The sequence below is a fragment of the Myotis lucifugus genome, unplaced genomic scaffold (assembly GCF_000147115.1).
Source record: "Myotis lucifugus unplaced genomic scaffold, Myoluc2.0 scaffold_395, whole genome shotgun sequence".
NCBI classification, from domain to species: Eukaryota; Metazoa; Chordata; class Mammalia; order Chiroptera; family Vespertilionidae; genus Myotis; species Myotis lucifugus.
Genome location: NW_005871443.1, coordinates 121,603 through 144,457, shown reverse-complemented (window position 1 = coordinate 144,457; position 22,855 = coordinate 121,603). Strand labels below are relative to the sequence as shown.

Here is a 22,855-nt window from a genome sequence, read left to right as displayed (position 1 = left end):
GAAAATTTACAAATATAGAAATGATGATACTTAGAGGATTTTCATATGGAAACCCATAAGATGTCATATTTTAAACACGCATGTTTCAAAAATGCAGAATCTTTGAATAATTTAGCACAAAATCAAATTATATAAACTTGTTATAGTCCAGAAAATATTGCTTTGTTAAACACTTATACCATGATCAAAATTCCTTTGGTAGTTTTTAATAAAAATGAAACATGCCATTATGTAAAATATAAAGTAGTTTTAAATGTTATCTAAAAGTATCTTTGTTATAGTTACCATACTAACATAATCTGCTATTCAACTTCACTATACATACACAACATGAAACCAGGTGCCAATGAAATCCTTTTAATCTTTTGACAAAATAACCTCTGCTTCACAATAAAGACTTTAAGTCTCCTATAAAACATTTTACAGTGGTTATGGCACAGAGAATGACGACTGTCCCTGTGCGTGACTGTAAGAACAAAACCAAACTTTATTATATCATTCATACAAATACTGCAATTAAAAAAAATCAAACAGCAGTTACCCCAATGCAAAATACAGGGACTGCTAGACTCAATCTTAGAATGGTAAACACAAACACACTCTCCCCCCAAAACCTTAAACAGAAAATTCACAAATAATTCAGTGGAAATAAAGACGCTGATGGGTTCATTGCTCCAAACACATCAGACCCGATGTCCTCTTGGCACATCAGAGATCTCACCGAGAAACCTCATTATAGAAAAATCAGTCATTAAAGTTTAAAACTTTTTAAAAATAAATGAAAAACAGATGCCAGTATTTAGATTGCATAATTAATAAGCCAGTTTTTAAAACTGACTTTCTTCTTAATGTTCACCAATTAAGGGTTCTTGTTTTAATCTAAGTGTTCATCAACTAAAATAGCTTATCTTCAGGAATACCTAAGTAATCTCTGTAGCTAAAGAATGCAGCATAGAGGGTCTTTTTATTGTGCATTCATGATCACACACAAAAACAAACCAAACTTTCAGTTTTTTTGCCACAAGAACACCACCTTACAAAGGAACCTCATTTAACCAGTATCTTCTTGTCCAATCCCAATGTCATTCTGCACAGAGCAATGGAAACAACTTAAATGCCTAAAAGAACAAGAGGAAGAACTGGAGGGTGAAAAGATATATATGCCATTTGCAAATCCTTAAGCCTTGTGAAGGGTTATTCAAGAATCATCTCCTTTCCTTCGAATCCAAAGTATCTGTGCTGGCTCAATCCCAGAAAGCCCTGGAAACAGCACAGAGGTGTTTCACTGCTCTGGAGATACATTCCAGTGTCTCACTGAGAGAAAACAGCTGGCCGATGCATCAGGCCACGTAATGGTACTGATTTGGATTGTCTTTATCTCTCTCCATATAGTCTCTGTCTATAAGAGATTCAATTCTCTTTTTCAAATCTCCAGGCTAAAAAAGAAAAAACACACACACCCAATTACAGTGGAATTAAATTTGCAAACATAGGGGAATATAACATCATGCATGAAATATGTGATTTATAATTATGCTCATTTTACACATAATTATATAAATATACATATTTATTTGTAATTATAAAATAATACTAAAACTTCCTACTTCAAAGACAATGTTAACATTATTTCTCGATCAAAGTGCTCCATGTGAATTTTTAGGCCTTCCTGTGGGAAATATGAAACTTGTGAAATGTAAATACATTATTTATGATCACTAATGAATATATGTACATGGCAGATCCTATTAGGCAATACATTTCTGTTTGTTTGAAAGGGAAATCTGATAATGTCTCAAGGCACTTTCATCTGTTAAGGATATTTCTCCCTAAGAACTAATATTTACTATATATGCTATATTTATACAGTACAATCACAAATTCTGAGTGTTCCTTTGCTAAAAGTAGATGACTGAATTGATATATGTCCACACCATGACATGTCAGCCCAGGAAGAGCGCCCTCTGGCTCTGCTGTTAGGAAGCACGATTATGCTGACAATTATGAGCAAGTTTTTTTACCTGTATGTTCTTTCTTCCAAACATCGTAACTTTCTATTCAGTGATACGTCATACATTTTACAATATGTGGCTGAAACCCAATTACCTATCAAAATAGAACTAGGCGCTATGGGTGTATGCACACCTTACTTGCTATTTAGTCTTTTAATTGCTGGGCCTCTCATCTGCAGAGGGGAAAATCAACACTCTCCCTGGCTCATGGTCGGGAGGAATGGTGTATGAGGCAGTGTTCCATGACTGAGCAGAGCACGGTGGAGCACACATTGCCTCTGCAGAGTACAGAAACCCAATATTTGCCGAGGCAGGAAGGCATTCTCACCTGCCATTTCAGTGTCGAGACTCATTGGTCCACCTCGACTCCCTTGGTGAGAAGGGAGGGTCAGCTGGTCTTTTATCAAACTGGACAACACAAACTCAGGGTACTTCCACCTCAAAAGCACATGTGGCAGGCTTAGTCACTGAAAGGCCAGGTGTCATGAGAGTCCCATACTTTCTAGATGGATTTATACATGCTTTAAAGCTCTTCATAATGCTTCTCTCACTTATCCTATCCTGTACTCCATATACAGCCAGGACAGGTCTCAGTTCTGGAAATATGTTCGGACTGAAAGGTTTTAGGGTAGACTTTTTACTCAATAGCAACGAAGACATATTACTGAGGTAAAGAATGCTTTGTAGTTTGCAAAATGCTTATTAGTTAGCATGATCTCCTTAAAATCCTGTGATATAACCTGAATTGTTAAAACTACTGATAATGAATGCCCATTTCCATGTAGTACCTTCTCCCTTCTAGAGTGGGAATTTTAAGTATATCACTCCCATAATGGTGATGAACAACATTTGAGATAAAGTTCCTATTATCATCATTTGCCAGGTTTTCTAGACTTAGTATATACATAAAGGTAGATTTTTGAAGCAAATTATCACTTATAATATAGAACAAATGATATGATTCTGAAGGTAATGAGAATCGAACATTATTCGCCAATGGTTTGGCACAATGCTGCAGTTTTAATTAAGCCGATATGCATTTACCTTTACTGGAAATTTCAGCTGGTTATACAATTCAGACACTAGGAGATTATGACCCAGAGTCTTTCTCATCTTCATTATTCTGACGATGGCAGCATCAATCTGATACTGTCTATCCTGAAACACTCGCTCAGTGGTGCTGACTTGTTCTTCAACCTGCACAAAAAAGACAAATAGTGAAGTGTAAAGATATATTTTAATATTAATTATGTCATACTGTTGACATTGACTAGAAACTTTGGATGCCAAGAAAGGCCAAACTATAAATGAATCTTGTTCTGCTATGCATTGTGTTCTAATAAAACCTAGCTTCCAAGGAGTGCAACGTCAGTACCAAACATTGAAAAATAATTTTAAAAGTTATAGAAAGCTGTAAAAACCCTATATAATCCTGGATTAAATCCAGGAGCACAGTAATGAAAACAAAACATAGCATACTAGCCATCAGAATTTATTCCAGAAATGTAAACTTTTCTCAGCATTGGGAATCTACTAATGTGACAGAAATCATCACAGTAATTTCAAGGTTAGATTATAATCACCTTGATAAGGCATGACAAAACTGAAAATCTATTCTTGATTTAAAACAAACTTGAATATATAAGGAGTAATTAGAAAAAATAAAAGAACTTGAACAGAGTAAGAGCTGTTACCAGAAGCAAACAGCAAATGCTGATAACAACAACTTGATGGTTAAAAAAACCCACAAAAAAACCCAACCACAGTGGCTTAGTGGTTGAGCATTGACCTGTGAACAGGGAGGTCATGGTTTGATTCCAGGTCAGGGCACACGCCCGGGTTGTGGGCTTGATCCCCTGTAGGGGGCATGCAGGAGGTAGCCGATCAATGATTCTTCTCATTGATGCTTCTCTCTCTTTCTTCCTCTCCCTTCCTCTCTGAAATTTAAAAAAAAAAAAAAAATTTATTTATTTATTTATTTATTTTAAAACAACCTAATAGGAGCCCGCAGATCAAAGAAGGGTGGGGGATAGGCAGGTCTGTGTATGTCAAACATCTTAAAAACAAACAAACAGCCCTAACTGGTTTTTCTCAGTGGATAGAGCAGGGGTCCTCAAACTTTTTAAACAGGGGGCCAGTTCACTGTCCCTCAGACTGTTGGAGGGCCCGGACTATAGTTTTAAAAAAAACTATGTACAAATTCCTATGCACACTGCACATATCTTATTTTGAAGTAAAAAAACAAAATGGGAACAAATACAATATTTGTATTTGCATGTGGACCGCGGGCCGTAGTTTGAGGACCCCTGGGATAGAGCGTCAGCCTGCGGACTGAAGGGTCCGGGTTCGATTCCGGTCAAGGGCATGTACCTTGGTTGTGGGCACATCCCCAGTGGGGAGTGTGCAGGAGGCAGCTGATCGATGTTTCTCTCTCATCGATGTTTCTAACTCTCTATCCCTCTCCCCTCTTCTCTGTAAAAAATCAATAAAATATATTTAAAAAAAAAAACCAAAAAAACCCAAACAAACAAAAAAACCCTTAAAAATGAATGTCTGTTTTCCCCATATATTACCAGCCCTGGATATGACAAACTTTTAAACATTTCCCAAAGTGACAGATTAAAAATGGAATGTTACTTTAATTTGAATTTCATAAAAATTATTGGTGAGAGTGAACATCTTTTATATATTTATTGTTTTTGTTTTTATTTCTTTTGTGTAGTCTGAACATATTTTCTGAAGGCTGCTTTGAACACCTCTATGTAAGTAAAGCAATCACTGTCTTCTGCTGGAGGTGGAGAAAGTATTTGTGATACCACTTTAGATCAATGAAAGCTGCCCTTGGGTTGTCTGAATTGACCTCACTCATTCAAAAGGCCTCTCTTCAAGTCATTAACATGTACAAGGGGGCCAGCTGGACACCCTGTTATATAAGTGGGGTGCCAGGGGTGGGCCTGCCCACCTGGCCTGTATGTTTGATAACAGCCCAGGGGTGCAAGGACTTCTGCATTAGGAAGGGCCTGAGGGCAGTGGGCCAGAACCTGCTCTGGACACGAACCTTGAGAATCTGATCAAAGCTACAGATGCTCCACCTGTACACAGATCACAGATACAATGTCAGTGGGTCCTTGACACCCACAACTCTTACCACTTCCACCCCAGGACCCTGGCTGAGGCCGAGGCTGAGAGAATGGCTGAAATGTGCTGTGCAAAAATAAAAAGACAAGTCACTGGGTTTTGGACATGACATGCTCTCTCCACTAACAGAATTTGATATAGGAAGCTCTGATTTATCACACCACTTTTGTGAATAACTTAAATGCATTTCTTTCTGATTTTCATTCTTGTGAATATAAAGTTAACAAAAGCTAAATTAAAATGAATACTCTTATAAACACTGTATTCAAATTAGATACTTTAGAAATATACTTCAGAACTCTTACAGTCAAGAAATTATAAAAACCAGTGATTCCTTGGTGAACACCCTCCCTATAAGTAAAAAGAGAAAGTTTATACATACGGTTTCCTTCATCTGAATTTGATTGATCTTTATTCGAAATAACTTGTGTTTGAAATCTCCGTTAAAAATGAATTTGTCTCCATCTTCTACCTCCTTTCCTTTGGGACTTTTAATCAGAACTCGTGCTTTGCCACAGGCCAGTGACTGTAATGTTCTCCGCAATTCACTGTCCTCTGGATGGGGAGAAAAATGCAGGCACAGATTAGCATTAAAATGAATAATGACACAACAAAAATGAAAGAAGCCACTCTCTCAAGTGTGACAAGCAGAGACACAGTCTTAAACGAGTAAGTGTTTAAAAACAAGGGCACTCAAAAACCACACATTCATAAAAGTGTTTTCATACCTATCCCAGTGGCCATTTTTATGTCTTCAAAGCTGAATCCGTCCCCTTCATTGAACATGAGAAGCACCAGAGTCTGGAAGAGGGATACCTGAAACTCTTTCTTTCCCTTAAAGAAAACAAACATATCATGCATGAAGCTATGTTTGCACAATCTTGAAAACTTTTAAGAAGCTTTCTTTTGCTCTCAAACTTTGGGGGAGAGGGTATAAGAAATTACTAATTAGCCACCAAATAAGAAGAAATTATGTTACTAATTATACAAGCATAAAATGACTTGGTATTGCACTTAAAAATTCTTCTCTTGAAATATTTTTTAAAGTAGTAAAAAAGTTCTTTAGTAAATGGTGTTGAACAAAGTGATTATCATTATTTGAAGTCAGATGTTGCTGACACAAATCTAACAGCACCCTTGGGTCCCATTTTAGCTTGCCAACGTCCTCTTAATGGTTAGGAATGCCACTGGAATGAGTGGACAGGGCATGAGAAGGCCCAGTGACAAAACCTGTATGGACAGGGGAGCTAGCAAAAGATCCAGCTAACATCATTGTTAAAGAATGAGTAATGAAATAAGCACATAAATGATCATAAACTGTTGGCCAGTTTCCCTTTATATGTGCTTGTGATGTACATGACTAATATAACCCAGTTTTGGACCTCACACATGATTTCACACCTCTATTTTCTTTTTAAATATATTTTTATTGATTTCAGAGAGGAAGGGAGAGGGAGAGAGAAACATCAATGATGAGAGAGCATCATTGATTGGTTGCCTCTTGCATGCCCCACACTGGAGATGGACCCCAAAGCTGGGCATGTGCCCTGACTGGGAATCGAACCATGACCTCGTTTCATAGGGCGACGCTCAACTACTGAGCTACGCTGGCTGGGCCCCACCTCTATTTAAAAAGTCCCCATTATAGAGGCTTTCCACACATAATTAGTTCTGTGTGGACAACAGAGCATGCTTTGAGTGCTTCATCCTCAAGCCTAGCCATGGAAGGGAAGAATCACAGTGAGATCATTCTGCAGAGGTTCAGTTCTGAAGCTGGCAGTGAGGGGATCATAGCTTAACTTTTATAATACCTTAAAGACTAGTAGGTGTGGTTTTTTTTTTTTAATATATTTTATTGATTTTTTACAGAGAGGAAGGGAGAGGGATAGAGTTAGAAACATCGATGAGAGAGAAACATCGATCAGCTGCCTCCTGCACACTCCCCACTGGGGATGTGCCCGCAACCAAGGTACATGCCCTTGACCGGAATCGAACCTGGGACCCTTGAGTCCACAGGCCGATGCTCTATCCACTGAGCCAAACCGGTTAGGGCTAGTAGGTGTGGTTTTATGTGTATAACCCTGCACAACAAAACACAATGCAACATGAATGCATAATCCTATATAATAAAAGCATAATATGCTAAGTGTCCGGTCGCCCATTCAACCAATCAAAGCATAATATGCTAATGAGATGCTAAGGCTGCTCAACCACTTGCTATGACGTGTGTTGACCACCAGGGGGTGGCGTGAAACAAAGGAAGGCCCCAGCCAGAAGCCAGCAGCTAAAGAAGGGAGGCCCCAGCCCGTAGCTGGAAGGCCCCAATTGGCCCTGATCGCCGGCCAGGCCTAGGGACCCTACCTATGCTCAAATTTCATGCACCAGGCCTCTAGTTATAAATAATGCTGCAATAAACATAGGGGGGCATACATTCTTTGGAATTAGTGTTTCGGGTTTCTTTGGATTATATTCCTGTAAGTGGAATTGCTGGGTCATAAGGTAGTTCCATTTTTAATTTTTTTTCATAGGGGCTGCACCAATCTGCATTTCCACCAACAGTGCACAAGGGTTCCTTTTTCTCCACATCCTCACCAACACTATTTGTTGAGTTACTGAAGAAAGCCATTCTGACAGGTGTGAGGTGATATCTCATTGTGGTTTTAATTTGCATCTTTTCGTATGTATGTCCTCTTCCGAGAAATGTCTATTTCAGGTCCTTTGCCCATTTTTTAATTTTATTGTTTTGGTGTTGAGTTTTATAAAATCTTTATAAATTTTGTATATTAACCCCTTATCAGATGTATTGGTGAATATGTTCTCCCATTCAGTGGGTTGTCTTTTCAGTTTGTTGATGGTTTCCTTTGCTGTGCAAAAACATTTTAGTTTGATGTAGTCTCATTTGTTATTTTTTCTTTGGTTTCCCTTGCCCAAAGATAGATAGATAGATAGATAGATAGATAGACAGACATATATATAAATAAAATATTGCTAAGAGAATTGTCACAGATTTTACTGCATATGTGTTCTTCTAGGATTTTTATAATTTCGAGTCTTACATTTAAATCTTTAATCCCTTTTGAAGTTTATTCTTGTATATGGTGTCCAAAGGTGATTTAGTTTCACTTTTTTGCAGGTATCCAATTTTCCCAACACCATTTGTTGAATAGACTGTCTTTACTCCATTGTATGTTCTTGCCTCCTTTGTCAAACATTAATCATAAAGGCATGGGTTTATTTCTGACTCTATATTCTGTTTCATTGATCTATATGTCTATTTTTATGCCAGTAACATGGTTTTGATTACCATAGCCTTATAGTATAGTTTACCAGGTAGCGTGATTCCTCCAACTTTGTTCTTTCTCAAGATTTCTGTAGCTATTCTGGGTCTTTTGTGGTTCCATATAAATATTTTGGAATGTTTGTTCTAGTTCTGTGAAATACTCCACTGGTATCTTGATAGGAATTGCATTGCATCTATAGATCATCTGCCACTTATACTTTTTAAAAAAATTAAAAAAAAATATTTTATTGATTTTTTGCAGAGAGGAAGGGAGAGGGATAGAGAGTTAGAAACATCGATGAGGGAGAAACATCGATCAGCTGCCTCCTGCACACTCCCCACTGGGGATGTGCCCGCAACCAAGGTACATGCCCTTGACTGGAATCAAACCTGGGACCCTTGAGTCTGCAGGCCGACGCTCTATCCGTTGAGCCAAACCGGTTAGGGCTACTATTTAAAAATAAAACCCGCATATAAGTGGACCCACACAGTTCAAACCATAGTTGTTCAAGGGTCAACTGTATAATTTATAATAGTGTATAGATAATGTATTATAATAGCCAGCAAAATAGAAATCTTGTTTGTTTTTGCTTAGTGTACATAAGTTTATTTATAAAATTAAAGTTAAATTCGAATATGAAGGGACTGTTTTGTGACATGCTTCTTTCATTTATCAATACATTGTATGCATTTCCCATTTTAAATGATCATTTTTAAAAATAGCACTGCAGCTTTGTTGGCGTGGCTTAGTGGTTGAGCATCGACCTATGAACCAGGAGGGCATGGTTCGATTCCCGTTCAGGGCACATGCCTGGGTTGTGGGCTCGATCCCTAGAGTGGGGCATACAGGAGGCAGCCAATCAATGATTTTCTCTCATCACTGATATTTCTATCTCTCTCTCTGAAATCACTAAAAATATATTTTAAAAAACCATTAAAAAATAGCACTGCAACAGACACTTTTATTCATTAACCTGAGAAAAGGTCTTATTAAGATGAATTCCCAGAATTGAAGCTAATGCAACAAAGCATGTTTGGAGAAGTTTTGAGATACACATTGTCAAACCACCCTTCATAAAGCTCACGTTATCCCTCCCTCCAGCAATGGGCAAGAGTTGCTGTTTCTTTTAATTTTAGCCTTTATCAATTTCATAATCAAAAGTGGCACTTTAGTGTGTTTTAATTTGCAACCTTTTGATTGGCAGAGAAGTGGAACACATTTTCATGGATATTGATTTTTTAGTCTTGCTTTTATGAGTTGCCTCTCCACATCCTTTGCTCATTTTTCAATTAGGTAAATGTTTTTCTATTCCTGTTGACTTATTATTGATTGGGATATTAATCCTTCAACTGTTCCAATTTTATCACCTACAAAAGCCAGTGTTGAGTTATACTGAATATTTTCCTTTCTTTGCTACCAAAGTTCAATCACAATTTTAAAAATTGTTAACATACTTACAAAAATAAAAAGTATATTTAACAGACAAAGAACTTACTTCCTTAAACTCTGCTTTTAAAACAGCATGTCCCAATGTAGTTTGCCATTGAAGTTTTCGACCACTGTGCTTTCCGAGATAAAATGTCTTAAATACTTCCTGAAGTTTAATCATCTGTCAAGCAAAGGAAAACAATTTAATTATGCTAAACACTATTAATCATTCAATTTACAATTTTTCACAGCTAAATAAAAATATCAGTTCTGTTTTGACAGTTATTTTTCTGGATTCTGTTACCTGTGAAAAATGTTCACCACCTAGGACATTGGGGTTTTCCCTCACACAATGGGATAACACTTGAACTACTGTTTTATGTACAAACAGGTTGTATTTTGTAGTCTCCACACCCCACACCCAAGCTTCCGTGGCTGATAGCACATGTAATGAAGACCACAGCGACCATCCTCAGTGACGCTGTCTAAGGCCCAGGTGTACCTTACCAGGTCTTAGCTCAAGCTCTCACTGACTCCTAACTGCTCTTAGGGCCTTGGGATGCCTCATCTCTGAACCATGATCCGTGATAATGGCAAGACCTGGGCATCGAGCTGCTGTGAGGGTTAATATAAAACACTTAGGACAGTGTATGCATAGGAAGTGTGACATAAGCTAGCCATTATTTTCATGGAAGATTTCCTACACCTTGCAAACTTTCAGCCAGTTTTTTTAATGCTGATATCTCATTTTTTTAAAAATATATTTTATTGATTTTTTACAGAGAGGAAGGGAGAGAGATAGAGAGTTAGAAACATCGATGAGAGAGAAACATCGATCAGCTGCCTCCTGCACATCTCCTACTGGGGATGTGCCCGCAACCCAGGTACATGCCCTTGATCGGAATCGAGCTGACGCTCTATCCACTGAGCCAAACCGGTTTCAGCGCTGATATCTCATTTTAAGCCCCCGAGCTCCCCCTCCTCCTCCTCCAGGTGTCCCCTCCTTTCCCACTTCTGAACCTCTTCCTGTTTATGGACAGACTGTCTTATTCCTCTGATAGTGTTTCTCTAGAATGTTTATGTGCACTACATCTGTTTCTCTAACTTCCTTTTGCTCATTATTTTCTTTAGTTCCTTTCACATCTGCTTTACTCTGCATTCAGGATCACCAGTGATCTGTGCTGCCAAAACTAATGGCTCTCCTCAGGCTTCATCTTGTGAGATGATCCCTCTCAACAGCTTCCCATGAAGCAGCCTCCTGCTTCCTCCTGGTGTCTATGACACTCATTGCTTGGACAGGAATTCCTGTCTCTATGTCTCTATGTCCACACTTTCTGAGTCTTCTTTGGTTTGTCTTTCCACCCACTCCACACATGCTGGCATCTCCATGGCCTCCTTCCTCCCCCCAATTTTGCACCACTTCCACATTCTTCCTAAGAGTAAAATTCTTCCATGGCTTGCTGAGGCCCCTTTCCTCTGAAACTTCTGACCTCACTGGCCTCTCCTATGCCTCCCACTCTCGACGCTCTGTAGTCCCATTTTCCATTTCACTGAGCACAGTGTCTCATCCTCCCTCAGGCTCTCACACATCTCCTCTACCAAATCTGGGAAGCCACTTTCCTAACAATACCAACTCATTTTTCAGAACTGCTTCCTCAGAGAAGCCTTCTCTAACCACTCTTAGCTCTGATAATAGTTACTGCAATTTGTGAATAGCTCCTCTGGACAGAGAGCTGAAAGAGGGCAAAACCAGGTCTGGGATTTTCATTGCTCTGCACTTTGTATAAAATACTTGCAGATGCTGAGTGAATAATTCCTGCTGTTCCGGGCCTGATGTGCCCTTTCAGTGAGTGCCTCTGTTAGAAATGCCTAGCAGCCTCCTATCTATTTGGCAAACTCCTCTTCACGCTTCAAACTCAACTATACAGTCATACTTTTTCATTACCCAACGTCGACATCAAATCCCAGGCATGGTATCATTTCATTTCTAAGTATGTTAGTATATATTCATTTTTAAGTATTTAAGTATAAGGACTTTTTAGAAAACATATCTACTAAACCATATAACACCTAAATATTAAGTCAATAATGTGATAAAACTCAATGCATACCTTTCCTAAAAATTATTTCCTTGACATTAATTCCTAATATAATAATAATCATAATCATAATATAGCAACTAACATTGGGTGCTTATTATGTGCTAGTTTATGATTGCAGGCTCAAAATGGATCAAAAACCTAAATGTAAGCGCGAAAACTATAAAACTCTTAGAAGAAAACATAGAGGTAAAATTTCATCACCTTGGATCTGGCAATAGTTTTTTTTAGATATGATACCAAAAGTACAAGCAACAATAGAAATAACAGATTAACTGGACTTTATAAAAATTAAAAACTTTTGTGCAAAGGACATTATTAAGGAAGTAACAAGACACCTCACAGAACGGGAGAAGATGTTTGCAAATCACATACCTAATAAGGGTCTAATATATAGAATATAGAAAGAACTCTTACAGTTCAACAACAAAGACAGAAAACATAATTTAAACATGGGTAAAGGGTTTAAATAGACTTCTTCAAAGAAGATCTACAAATGGCCAATAAGTACATGAAAAGATGCTCAACATTAGTTCTTAGGGAAAAGATAATCAAATCAAAATGGGATACCACTCACACTCACTAAAATGGCTATAATCAAAGAACTGAAAATAACAAATACTGCCGAAACCGGTTTGGCTCAATGGATAGAGCGTCGGCCTGCAGACTGAAAGGTCCCAGGTTCAATTCCGGTCAAGGGCATGCACCTGGGTTGCGGGCACATCCCCAATAGGAGATGTGCAGGAGGCAGCTGATCGATGTTTCTCTCTCATCGAGGTTTCTAACTCTCTATCTCTCTCCCTTCCTCTCTGTAAAAAATCAATAAAATATATTTTAAAAAAAATAACAAATACTGAAGATGTCGAGAAACTGGAACCTTTCTGTGTTGCTGATGGTAATGTAAAATGGTGCAGCTACTGTGGAAAACTGGTAAACAGAATTATTGCATGACCCAGAAATTCCTACTTCTAGGGATATATCTAAAGAACTGACAACATCTATTTAAACAAAAATTACACACAGCAGCATTATTCACAATAGCCGAAAGTGGAAACAACCCAAGTGTCCATTAATGGATGAATGGATAAACAAAGCGTGGTATATCCAAACAATGGAAAATTATTCAGCCTTAAAAAGGAATGAAGCAGTGACACATACTACAACATAGGTTAGCCTTGAAAAAAACAGTTAAAGAAGTCAGACATAAAAGACCACATATTACATGATTTCATTTATATGAAATGTCCAGTATAGGCCAATCCATAGACAGAGAATGGATTAGTGGTTACCCAGGGCAGGGGGCAGTGTGTGTATGGTAGGGGTGGAATGGGAGTGACTGATTAATGGGTCCAGGGTTTCTATTTGGGATGATGAAAAAGTTCTGAACTAGACAGAGGCGATGGATGTACAATTTAATGCCACTGAACTGTACACTTTAAAATGACAAGTTGCCTGGCTGGCATGGCTCAGTGGTTAAGTGTCGACCTATGAACCAGGAGGTTACTGTTCGATTCCCTGTCAGGGCACATGCCCGAGTTGTGGGCTGGATCCCCAGTTGGGGGCGTGCAGGAGGCAGCCAATCAATAATTCTCTCTCATCATTGATGTTTCTATTTCTCTCTCCCTCTCCCTTCCTCTCTGAAATCAATAAAATATATTTTAAAAAAATGATAAGTTGTAGGTATATTTTACCACAATTTAAAAAATACAGTATGGTAAGCCTCAAACACCTTTTGCCAGAAAATAAAAAAGTACTCAAATATGCAGGGGTGTTTTGAAAGGACAAGGAGGCAGCTGAAAAGTGCTCCTACCAGCCAAATATGGGACAATTTTGGCATCAAATAAGTAAGATTCCATGAATTCATACTCATAAGGACAGAAAAAAAAATCGCTGCTCATCAAGGTAAAAATGGATTCAGTCAGGAATCAAGCAGGTGAGAGTCTGATGGGGGAAATAAGAGGTTTACATAGTCTTAAAATATCTCCCCACAAATTACTTAATAATCACAAAAGGAAAAATACCAGCAGTAGAGTGGAGAAACCAGGTAACACCTTAACCAAATGATTATATGGAAGCAAAAGAATAGTGTGTGCCTCTGGACATGATACTGAGAGGAAATGACACCTCCCATGTGGGATTCTGGTTAAATATGCATGAACTGAATCTAATCAGACAAACACACAGAGATAATCTAAGAAAACTGGCCTGCATTTTAAAAACATGGCACTTTTGCTGTAATAAATCTTATCCCGAGTACAACTGTAAAAAAAACAAAAATAAAACAAGCAAACACATGTAGTGTCATGAAAGAAAAAGAAAGGTTGTGTAGCTGTTACAGATGGAAGGACACAACTAAATGAAATATGGGGTACTGGACTGGATCTGATACCAAGAAAAAAATGCTAAAAGATATAGTTGGGACAACTGACAAAAACAGAACTTGGCTGTGTATTGATGAAAGTATTAATTACTTAAATGTTAACTAGCTGGATTTGACAACATTCTCTGGTTATGTTTTTGGGAAAATCCCACTAAAGTAATGAGGGTAAAGGCCCTGTCCAAGTAGCTCAGTTGGTTAGAGCAGTGGTCGCCAACCACTGGTGGTCCATGAGGTCTGAAAGGTTGGCGACCGCTGGGTTGAGTGCTGTCCCCATATGCCAAGGCCACAGGTTCGATCCCAGTCAGGGCACATACAAGAATCAACTGATAAGAATGCATAAATAAGTGGAACTATAAATTGATCTCTCTCTTCTCACAAAAAAATAAAAATACATCAATAAAGTATTAAAGATAAAATGAATCTACTATCAAATGGACCAGGAGAAAAATGGCACATATATGGAGAGGAACAGAATGATGAAGCATAAAGAGCAATGCTAAAAAAAAATGAGTGAAGGGTACTGGAAATTCTTTGAACTATTCTTGCTAATTTCCTATAAGTCTGAAATATTTCAAAATAAAATAAGAAGTGAATAAACTTGCAGTGCTATGAGAGAGGCACGCCCAGGGTGGAGTCTGGGGTGAAGTGGGGTGAGGACTCGAGGGAGTGCTTTCTGGTGAAGGTGACTGGGGAGATAAGTCTTAACAAGCTTCATGTGCTGGGGATGGTTAAGGGTGTGGAGGTTTTCTGGAGAAGGAGATTCCATTTAGAGGGCTATACATGGAGGCCTGAGAGGATGAGAGAAGTGGGTGGGTTGGGGCCTACAACTAATTTAGAATAGAGGAAGCATGACATCCATGTGGGCGAGCTTTGCCATAGAGAGGCTTTACCTCTCATAGAAAAACTGATTAAGGTGCTATCCCCATTTCCCACAGGATAAAGAGACTCAGGGAGGGAGGGAGAAGGGTAATGAGAGAAATCTTGGATGTCATCTATGTACATTCAAGGACACATATGCTGGAGGCTGAGAGCTGGTGAGGGCCAAGTTCAATGAAAAGGTGTGGAATGAGAAGGGAGCTGAAGGACGATTCTGGACAATGTTAACATTTAGGATATGGGTGGAGAAATAAAAAAAGAAGAAAACAAAAAGGCAAATGACCAGTGGGTACAGAAACAAACAAACAAAATCAAGAAAAGACAATGTCTTGGAAATGGGAAAAGCAGCTTCAAGAGGGACGATTTCTGACCCAGACTGCCAGCTGCCATGAGTCTGTACTTCCTTTCGCCCTTTCTGGAAGCCCCTTCAGCTGGAAGGCCCTCATCCCTGCTCATCTTTAATTCCCAGATTCCACGCTGGAACCAGCCCTTTTCTGTAACACCTGGTACTGTAGTTGATGGTGTTCCTGCTGTTTCCCCCACTGGATTTTAAATTCCTGAGCCCTGAATTCTCCCTCATATCTACATATCCTCAGAGAACCCAAAGTTGTGGCTGACAGATAATAAGCCCTCAGTAGTACCATTCACAAGACTTCTCTCTCCCCTTCTCCCTTCCTCTCTGAAATAAATATATTAAAAACAAAAAACTAAAACAACAAGTGCCTGCATTGATGCCTTCTTGATGGTTAGCCAATGGACATGGGTGAGCTGAAGGAGCTGTGGACAGGGACAAAAGCAATCATTTCAATTTTTGCTTGAGTGTATGATTTTTAAAAACCTCGCACTAAATAACTTTTGAAAAGTAACATGTCTGTGCATAGTATGGGTGAACCAAAGAAAGACATCTATAATTGATAGATCCGCCCTTCCCCCTACATTGAACCACCAATCAACACCTGCCAAATACCCTAAGCCCTTGTTCCTATATGGACCATACATTAAGCCACCAATCAGCGCGTGCCGAGTACACTACGCCCCCATTCCTTCCCATTCCTCCCCTCAAAAGGTTTGCTCACCTCTGCACGGGTTGCTGTTCTCCCATTGTGAGACAGCCCGGCAGGTCTTTTCCCCTAATAAAGCCTGTAATCATGGTTTTTGGCTCCTGACTGGTCTCTCAATAATGTTTTGGAAGTATTAATATATTTAAAACAAAGGATGAATAGTCTTTAAAACACTTACTTCTGGAGTTAAATGTACTTCCATAGGTGTATATGTTGGCCAGTATCCCATAGTAAGTATATTTACTGTTAGATCTATAGAGCCTGGGTCACTCTGATTCTGCATATACTAAAAGCAAAGAAAATGAAGACAAAATAATTTTAGAATATCATAAAAACCTATAAAAAGGCAAATGGTATTTTTGCCTTCATAATATTTTTTCTTTTTTGGTTATGTCACCAATATAAGATATCATTAAATTCATTTAAATCTAATTTTCATTATACATATTTAGGGATTATTTTTCTTTTTCATTTTAAATTTAGGTTATTTGAATATGTGAAACATTAACAGTATAATTTTTTTAAGGATGAGAATTTTACCTAATTTATGTAAGTATTTACATACTTTACATAACCATTTCACATAATTTAAAGTGGGATACTTTTAAAAAAGCTGTTATACTTGAAAAAAAAAGAACTTGCCTGCTTGAAATGAATCATGATGTCCTTGGAGAGCTCCATGTCCTTGAACATGCCTTCCAGTTTGCTGGTGAAAGCAGCACCACATTCTGGGACATAAGTGAAGGGTGGGTGAAAAACACCAGGAGCAACATGTTGTTAGTGCAATAAATTCCCAGCCCAGAGGTAGGACAGAACCCCAGATTCCACATGCTTACCATGCTTTAGTTTTGACAACATAGATTTTTCAGCATCGACTGAGGCACTTTTTCCCACAAGGAGTCTTTTTGCCAAATCTTTTTTATAAAATGCTTCAAAGACATCTTTACCTATTTATAACCAAATGAAAATAACATTAGACAATTGATATGCAAATGTTCACTTTAACTGCTGAAAAACCCTAAGAAATGCTCATTCTGATGCAAGCCAGCTCTAATTTCACTGAATCCTTGTGTTAAATTTCCACAAAGAAAATACTTTTTATTTAATCAAATATGAAAGTGGAAATGTTTTAGCCAATTTTTCTCAAGAAAAGATAGGGCCCAAATATGTATATATATGTTTTTATTATGTAGCATTTTCTATATACCCAATGTTAATAAGAACAAGAGTATTTCTCACCATGAATAAACCTGAATATTATCATGATTTTGTCAAGGATCCTCTCCAGCTCTTCATCTGTTGCTTCTTTATTACCCGCTCTCAATTTTGAATCAACATGTTTTGCTGTAAAATTAAGAGTTCAAATTATTTGAAAAATAATCATTTGTTATATAATTTGAAAAAATCATTTCAAATTATTTGAAAAATAATCATTTGTTATATGTTCTATTTTTTCTAAATAGAAAAAAAATTTTAATTTCTACAAGTCAAAATTGGACATTAACACCCTGGACCTTTTCCAACGTGATATTATTATATGACATAAAGGCAAATATCTGATGGTCTAAGACAGTGGTCGGCAAACTCATTAGTCAACAGAGCCAAATATCAACAGTACAACGATTGAAATTTCTTTTGAGAGCCAAATTTTTTAAACTTAAACTATATAGGTAGGTACATTGTTATTAACGTAATTAGGGTACTCCTAAGCTGGCCTTTGCTAAAAACGTCCTCAATCTGAGGGGTCGACCTCAGCGAACGTACCCCCACTTTTTCTAACACCACTTCTTCAAAATAGGCTCGCCCAGGCCGAAAAACGACTTCTGCGCATGGGCCACGAAGTTTCAATCACACTGTACATGCGCGCCCGCACGTGGTATTTTGTGGAAGAGCCACACTCAAGGGGCCAAAGAGCCCCATGTGGCTCGCGAGCCGCGGTTTTCCGACCACTGGTCTAAGACATGTCCTTTCAAATCATGTGAGAATAAATACTTTAATTACATGCTTCAGTTTCATGACACATTTTGCTTCAGGAACTGGAATGTCCCATCTTCAAGATGTGGTATAAGAAATTTGGATAAGACTCTTAAAGGATTTTTTTCAGGGCTTCATGTGATTATATCCATGGTGACAATGTCTTATCCCTGAATGCAGGGATTAGAGCAATTCTACTCTGGTTTCCTGTTTGACACAAATCAACCATGACCTGGCTTAAGGAAGGGAAAACCCAAGAATTTAATAAGCCCAGCTCCCAAGAGTTAAACATTTATCTTTAGAGAAACAATAACCCATAAAGTGGCACAAAAGCCAAATTAAATTACCTTGCGAATTTCTATTGTTGTTTTTATTTGTATTCTTTATATATATTTTTAAAAAATATTCTGAATATACACAAAAGTAGATAATTGTACAATGAACTCCATGTTCCCATCATAACACCTTCAATAAATAATAATCAACACAAGCCCAATTTTGTATCACTGTATAGATCCTTCTTTACCCTTTGCCACCTGTCAATTTTTAAAAACTTTTACTAACTAGTGAAATTCTGTGAATCCTAAATATATTTTGATGTTATCATGACATAATTGTATAAAGTAGTAATTTAAAAACTTTCATCTTAGAAATAGAAAACCTAAATAGACCAATTACTAGTAAGGAGACTGAATCAGCAATCAAAAACCTCCCAACAAATAAAAATCCAGGACCAGAAGGCTTCACTGATGAATTCTTCCAAACATTAAAAAGAAAAATTGCCCTAGCTGGTTTGGCTTAGGGGATAGAGCAGTGATGGCGAACCTTTTGAGCTCGGCATGTCAGCATTTTGAAAAACCCTAACTTAACTCTGGTGCCATGTCACATATAGAAATTTTGCAACCATAGTAAAACAAGACTTATATTTTGATATTTATTTTATATATTTAAATGCCACTTAACAAAGAAAATCATCCCCCAAAAAAATGAGTTCCCGTGTCGCCTCTGACACGCGTCATAGGTTTGCCATCACTGGGATAGAGCGTCAGCCTGCGGACTGAAGGGTCCTGGGTTTGATTCTGGTCAAGGGCACATGCCCAGGTTGTGGGCTTGATCCCCAGTAGGGGGGCATGCAGGAGGCAGCCAATCAATGATTCTCTCTCATCATTGATGTTTCTCTCTCTCTCTCCCCCTCTCTGAAATCAATAAAAAAATATTTTTAAAAATTAATACCTATCCTTCCCAAACTCTTCCAAAAAAAAAAAAAAAAAAACAACAACAGAAGAGGAAGGAACAATTTCAAATACATTTGCAAGGCCAGCATTACCTTGATACCAAAACCAGACAGGGACACCATAAATAAAGACAGTAACAGGCCAATATCCCCGATGAACATAGATGTAAATTCTCAACAAAATATTAGCAAAACAGATTCAATAATACATTAAAATGATCATAGTCCATGACAAAGTGGAATTTATTCCAGGTATGAAAGGATGGTTCTGTACATCAATCAATGTGATACAGTACATTAACCCAATGAAGGACAAAAATTATATGATCATTTCAATAAATGCAGAAAATGCATTTGGTAAAATTTACATCCATCTATATATATACTACTAAAAGCCTAAACGACCATCCGACTGTTCACTATGATGCGCACTGACCACCAGGGGGCAGACACTAAACACAGGAGCTGCCAAGCTGTGGTGACTTGGCAGCTGCGGTTCTTGGGTGACGCACCTGGAATCAGAGAGGAGGGAGTCCAATTCTGGGGTGTGTCACCCGAGAACCACCCTCTCGCAATCCGGGACCCCTAGGGGGATGTCAGAGAGCTGGTTTTTGCCCGATCCCCACAGGTCAGGCCGAGGGACCCCAACAGTGCACGAATCCGTGCACCGGGCCTCTAGTTTATGATAAAACTCTCAACAAAGTGGGCATAGAGGGACATGTAAAGCTGTAAGATTTTCCTAAAAGATCAGGAAAGACAAGGATGCCCATTCTCACCACTTTTATTTATTTATTTAGTTTTCAGAAAAGCAAGCAAAAATTTACTGATCACAGCAAAAATATACTTAGGAGAGTGAAACAAGGAAGGGCATGAGGAATAGGAGAGCCTAGGCTGGGCTACTTTGGCTCACTGGGAAGTCAAAGATTAGAGAGCCTTTGAGATAGGTTCAAGGGGTTAGCCCCTGCCCACTGCTCCCCTGGCTGCAAGACTCGGAGCCCCTTAGAAGTTAGGGGATATGTGCCTGTGGGGGAAGAGGTGAAAGGGAGTGGCATGGGCGTGCTCACTGGAGGGAGAGAACTCTCAACACTTTTATACAACATTAGAGACCCAATGCACGAAATTCGTGCAAGGGCCTTGGCCCTGGCCCCCGCCGAGGGCTGTTGCCTCTACCTCGGCCCCCATCCCCTACAGCTTTGTCTGGAAGGACGTCTGGTCTAATTAGCACATTACGCTTTTATTATTATAGATAATAGTGGAAGTCTTTGCCACAGCAATTAGGCAAGAAGAAGAAATAAAAGGCATCCAAATAGAAAAGAAAGAAAATTGTCACTATTGGCAAATAAGATACCATGTAAAAACCTAAAGATTTCACCAAAAAAAAAGTTAGAATAAATTAATCCAGTACAGTCACAGGACACAAAATCATTACACAAAAATCTGTGGCTATATTCTAATAATAAACTATCAGAAAGAGAACTTAAGAAAACAACCCTATTTACAATTATATAAAAAACAATACAAAGTATAGAAATAAACTGAACAAGCAGTGAAAGATCTGTACACTAAAAACTATTAGATACTGATAAAAGAAACTGAGAGGACACAATGGAAAGATAGTCTATGCTCATGAATTGGAAGAATTAATACTTTTAAAATGTCAATACTACCTAAAGCAATCTATAGGTTCAGTGTAATCCTTATCAAAATTCCAATGGCATAGTCACAGAACTAGAACAAATAATACTAAAATTAGTATGCAACCACAAAAGATCCCGAATAGCCAAAGCAATCTTGAGGAAGAACAACGAAGGGGGTTGTATCATGCTCCCTGGTTTCAAAATATACTACAAACCTACAGTAATCAAAACAATATGGTATTGGAACAGAAACACACACACAGGACAATGGAACAGAATTGAGAGCACAGAAATAAACCACATATACAATTTATGACAAAGGAGCCATGAATATACAATACTGGAGAAAGGACAGAATCTTCATTAAGGAATTAAAACACAAGTTACAAACTGGGAAAAATGTTTGCCAACCATATGTCTGATAAAGGAGGACTCATATACAGAGAGTGCATTTATATTTTAAAAAACCTGTTTCATCTCAAAATATGTTCTTTTGAGATCCCATCCAATTTAATCCTATTTTAATACTAATCAGAGAATGCAAAGATAGTGACTAATAGTATCTCATGTTAAATATTATCTGGAGATTGATAAAGGTATCATCATAATACAGAGGCATCCTATACAACAAACTTCAATCCAATTTCTGAGCAGAAATTACAAGTAATCAAGTCAGAGGTTCAAGGTTTATTTCTATAAACTATAGATCTGGGACTGTTAGAACAGGAAATGCAGACTAGGCTAAATCTTTGTCCCTTTTTTATTTTTCTAACTTATCTTTATTATTGAAAGTATATAGATGTCCCCTTCCCCATCCCCGTTTACCCACTCCGCCCTCTCCAGCCCCTCCCCAGGCCTTCACAGCACTATTGTCTGTCCATGGGTTATGTAAGTTCTTTGTTTAATCTCTTCCTGCCCGAACCCTCCTTCCCTCTGAAATACTTCAGTCTGCTCCATGCTTCTATGTCTCTGGATCTATTTTGTTCATCAGTTTATTAAGTTCATTAGATTCCACATATAAGTGGGATCATGTGATACTTGTCGTTCTCTGACTGGCTTATTTCACTTAGCATATTACTCTCCACATCCCTTCATGCTGTCTCAAAGGGTAAGAGATCTTTCTTAGAGCTGCATATATTCCATTGTGTAAATGTACCACAGCTTTTTTAACCACTCATCTACTGATGGGCACTTGGGATGTTTCCAGATCTTAGCTATTGTAAATAATGCTGCCATGAACATAAGGTTGCAGATATTCTTTCTGATTGGTTTCAGGCTTCTTAGGATATATTCCTAGAAGTGGAATTACTGGGTCAAATGGCAGTTCCATTTTTAATTTTTTGAGGGAACTCTACACCGTTTTCCATAGTGGTTGTACCAGTCTACATTCCCACTAACAGTGTACTACAGTTCCTTTTTCCTCCACATCCTTGCCAGCACTTATTATTTGTTGATTTATTGATGGTAGCCATTCTGGCAGGTATAAGGTGGTACCTCATTGTCATTATCATTTGCATCTCTCTTATAATTAGGGATGTTGAGCATTTTCATATGTCGCTTGGACATATTGTATGTCCTCTTTGGAGAAGCATCTATTCAGGTCCTCTCTCCAGTATTTTTTTTAAATATATTTTTATTGATTTCAGAGAGGAAGGGAGAGGGAGAGAAAGAAACATCAATGATGAGAGAGAATCATTGATTGGCTGCCTCCTGCACACACCTACTGGGGATCGAG

At 38.2% G+C, this 22,855-nt stretch overlaps 1 protein-coding gene across 1 annotated transcript in view; it reads right to left on the bottom strand.

Moving 5' to 3' along the window:
- Positions 1–341: 341 nt before the first annotated feature.
- The window catches only part of CUL4A (cullin 4A), a 59,206-nt gene continuing 36,692 nt past the window's right edge, over positions 342–22,855 (bottom strand). The window contains 9 exon segments of the mRNA XM_006102033.3: positions 342–1,436; positions 3,057–3,209; positions 5,533–5,705; positions 5,879–5,984; positions 9,927–10,040; positions 16,454–16,561; positions 16,918–17,003; positions 17,112–17,222; positions 17,515–17,755. Coding sequence (XP_006102095.1) covers positions 1,341–1,436; positions 3,057–3,209; positions 5,533–5,705; positions 5,879–5,984; positions 9,927–10,040; positions 16,454–16,561; positions 16,918–17,003; positions 17,112–17,222; positions 17,515–17,755 — 1,188 coding nt within the window. The 3' untranslated portion in view covers positions 342–1,340.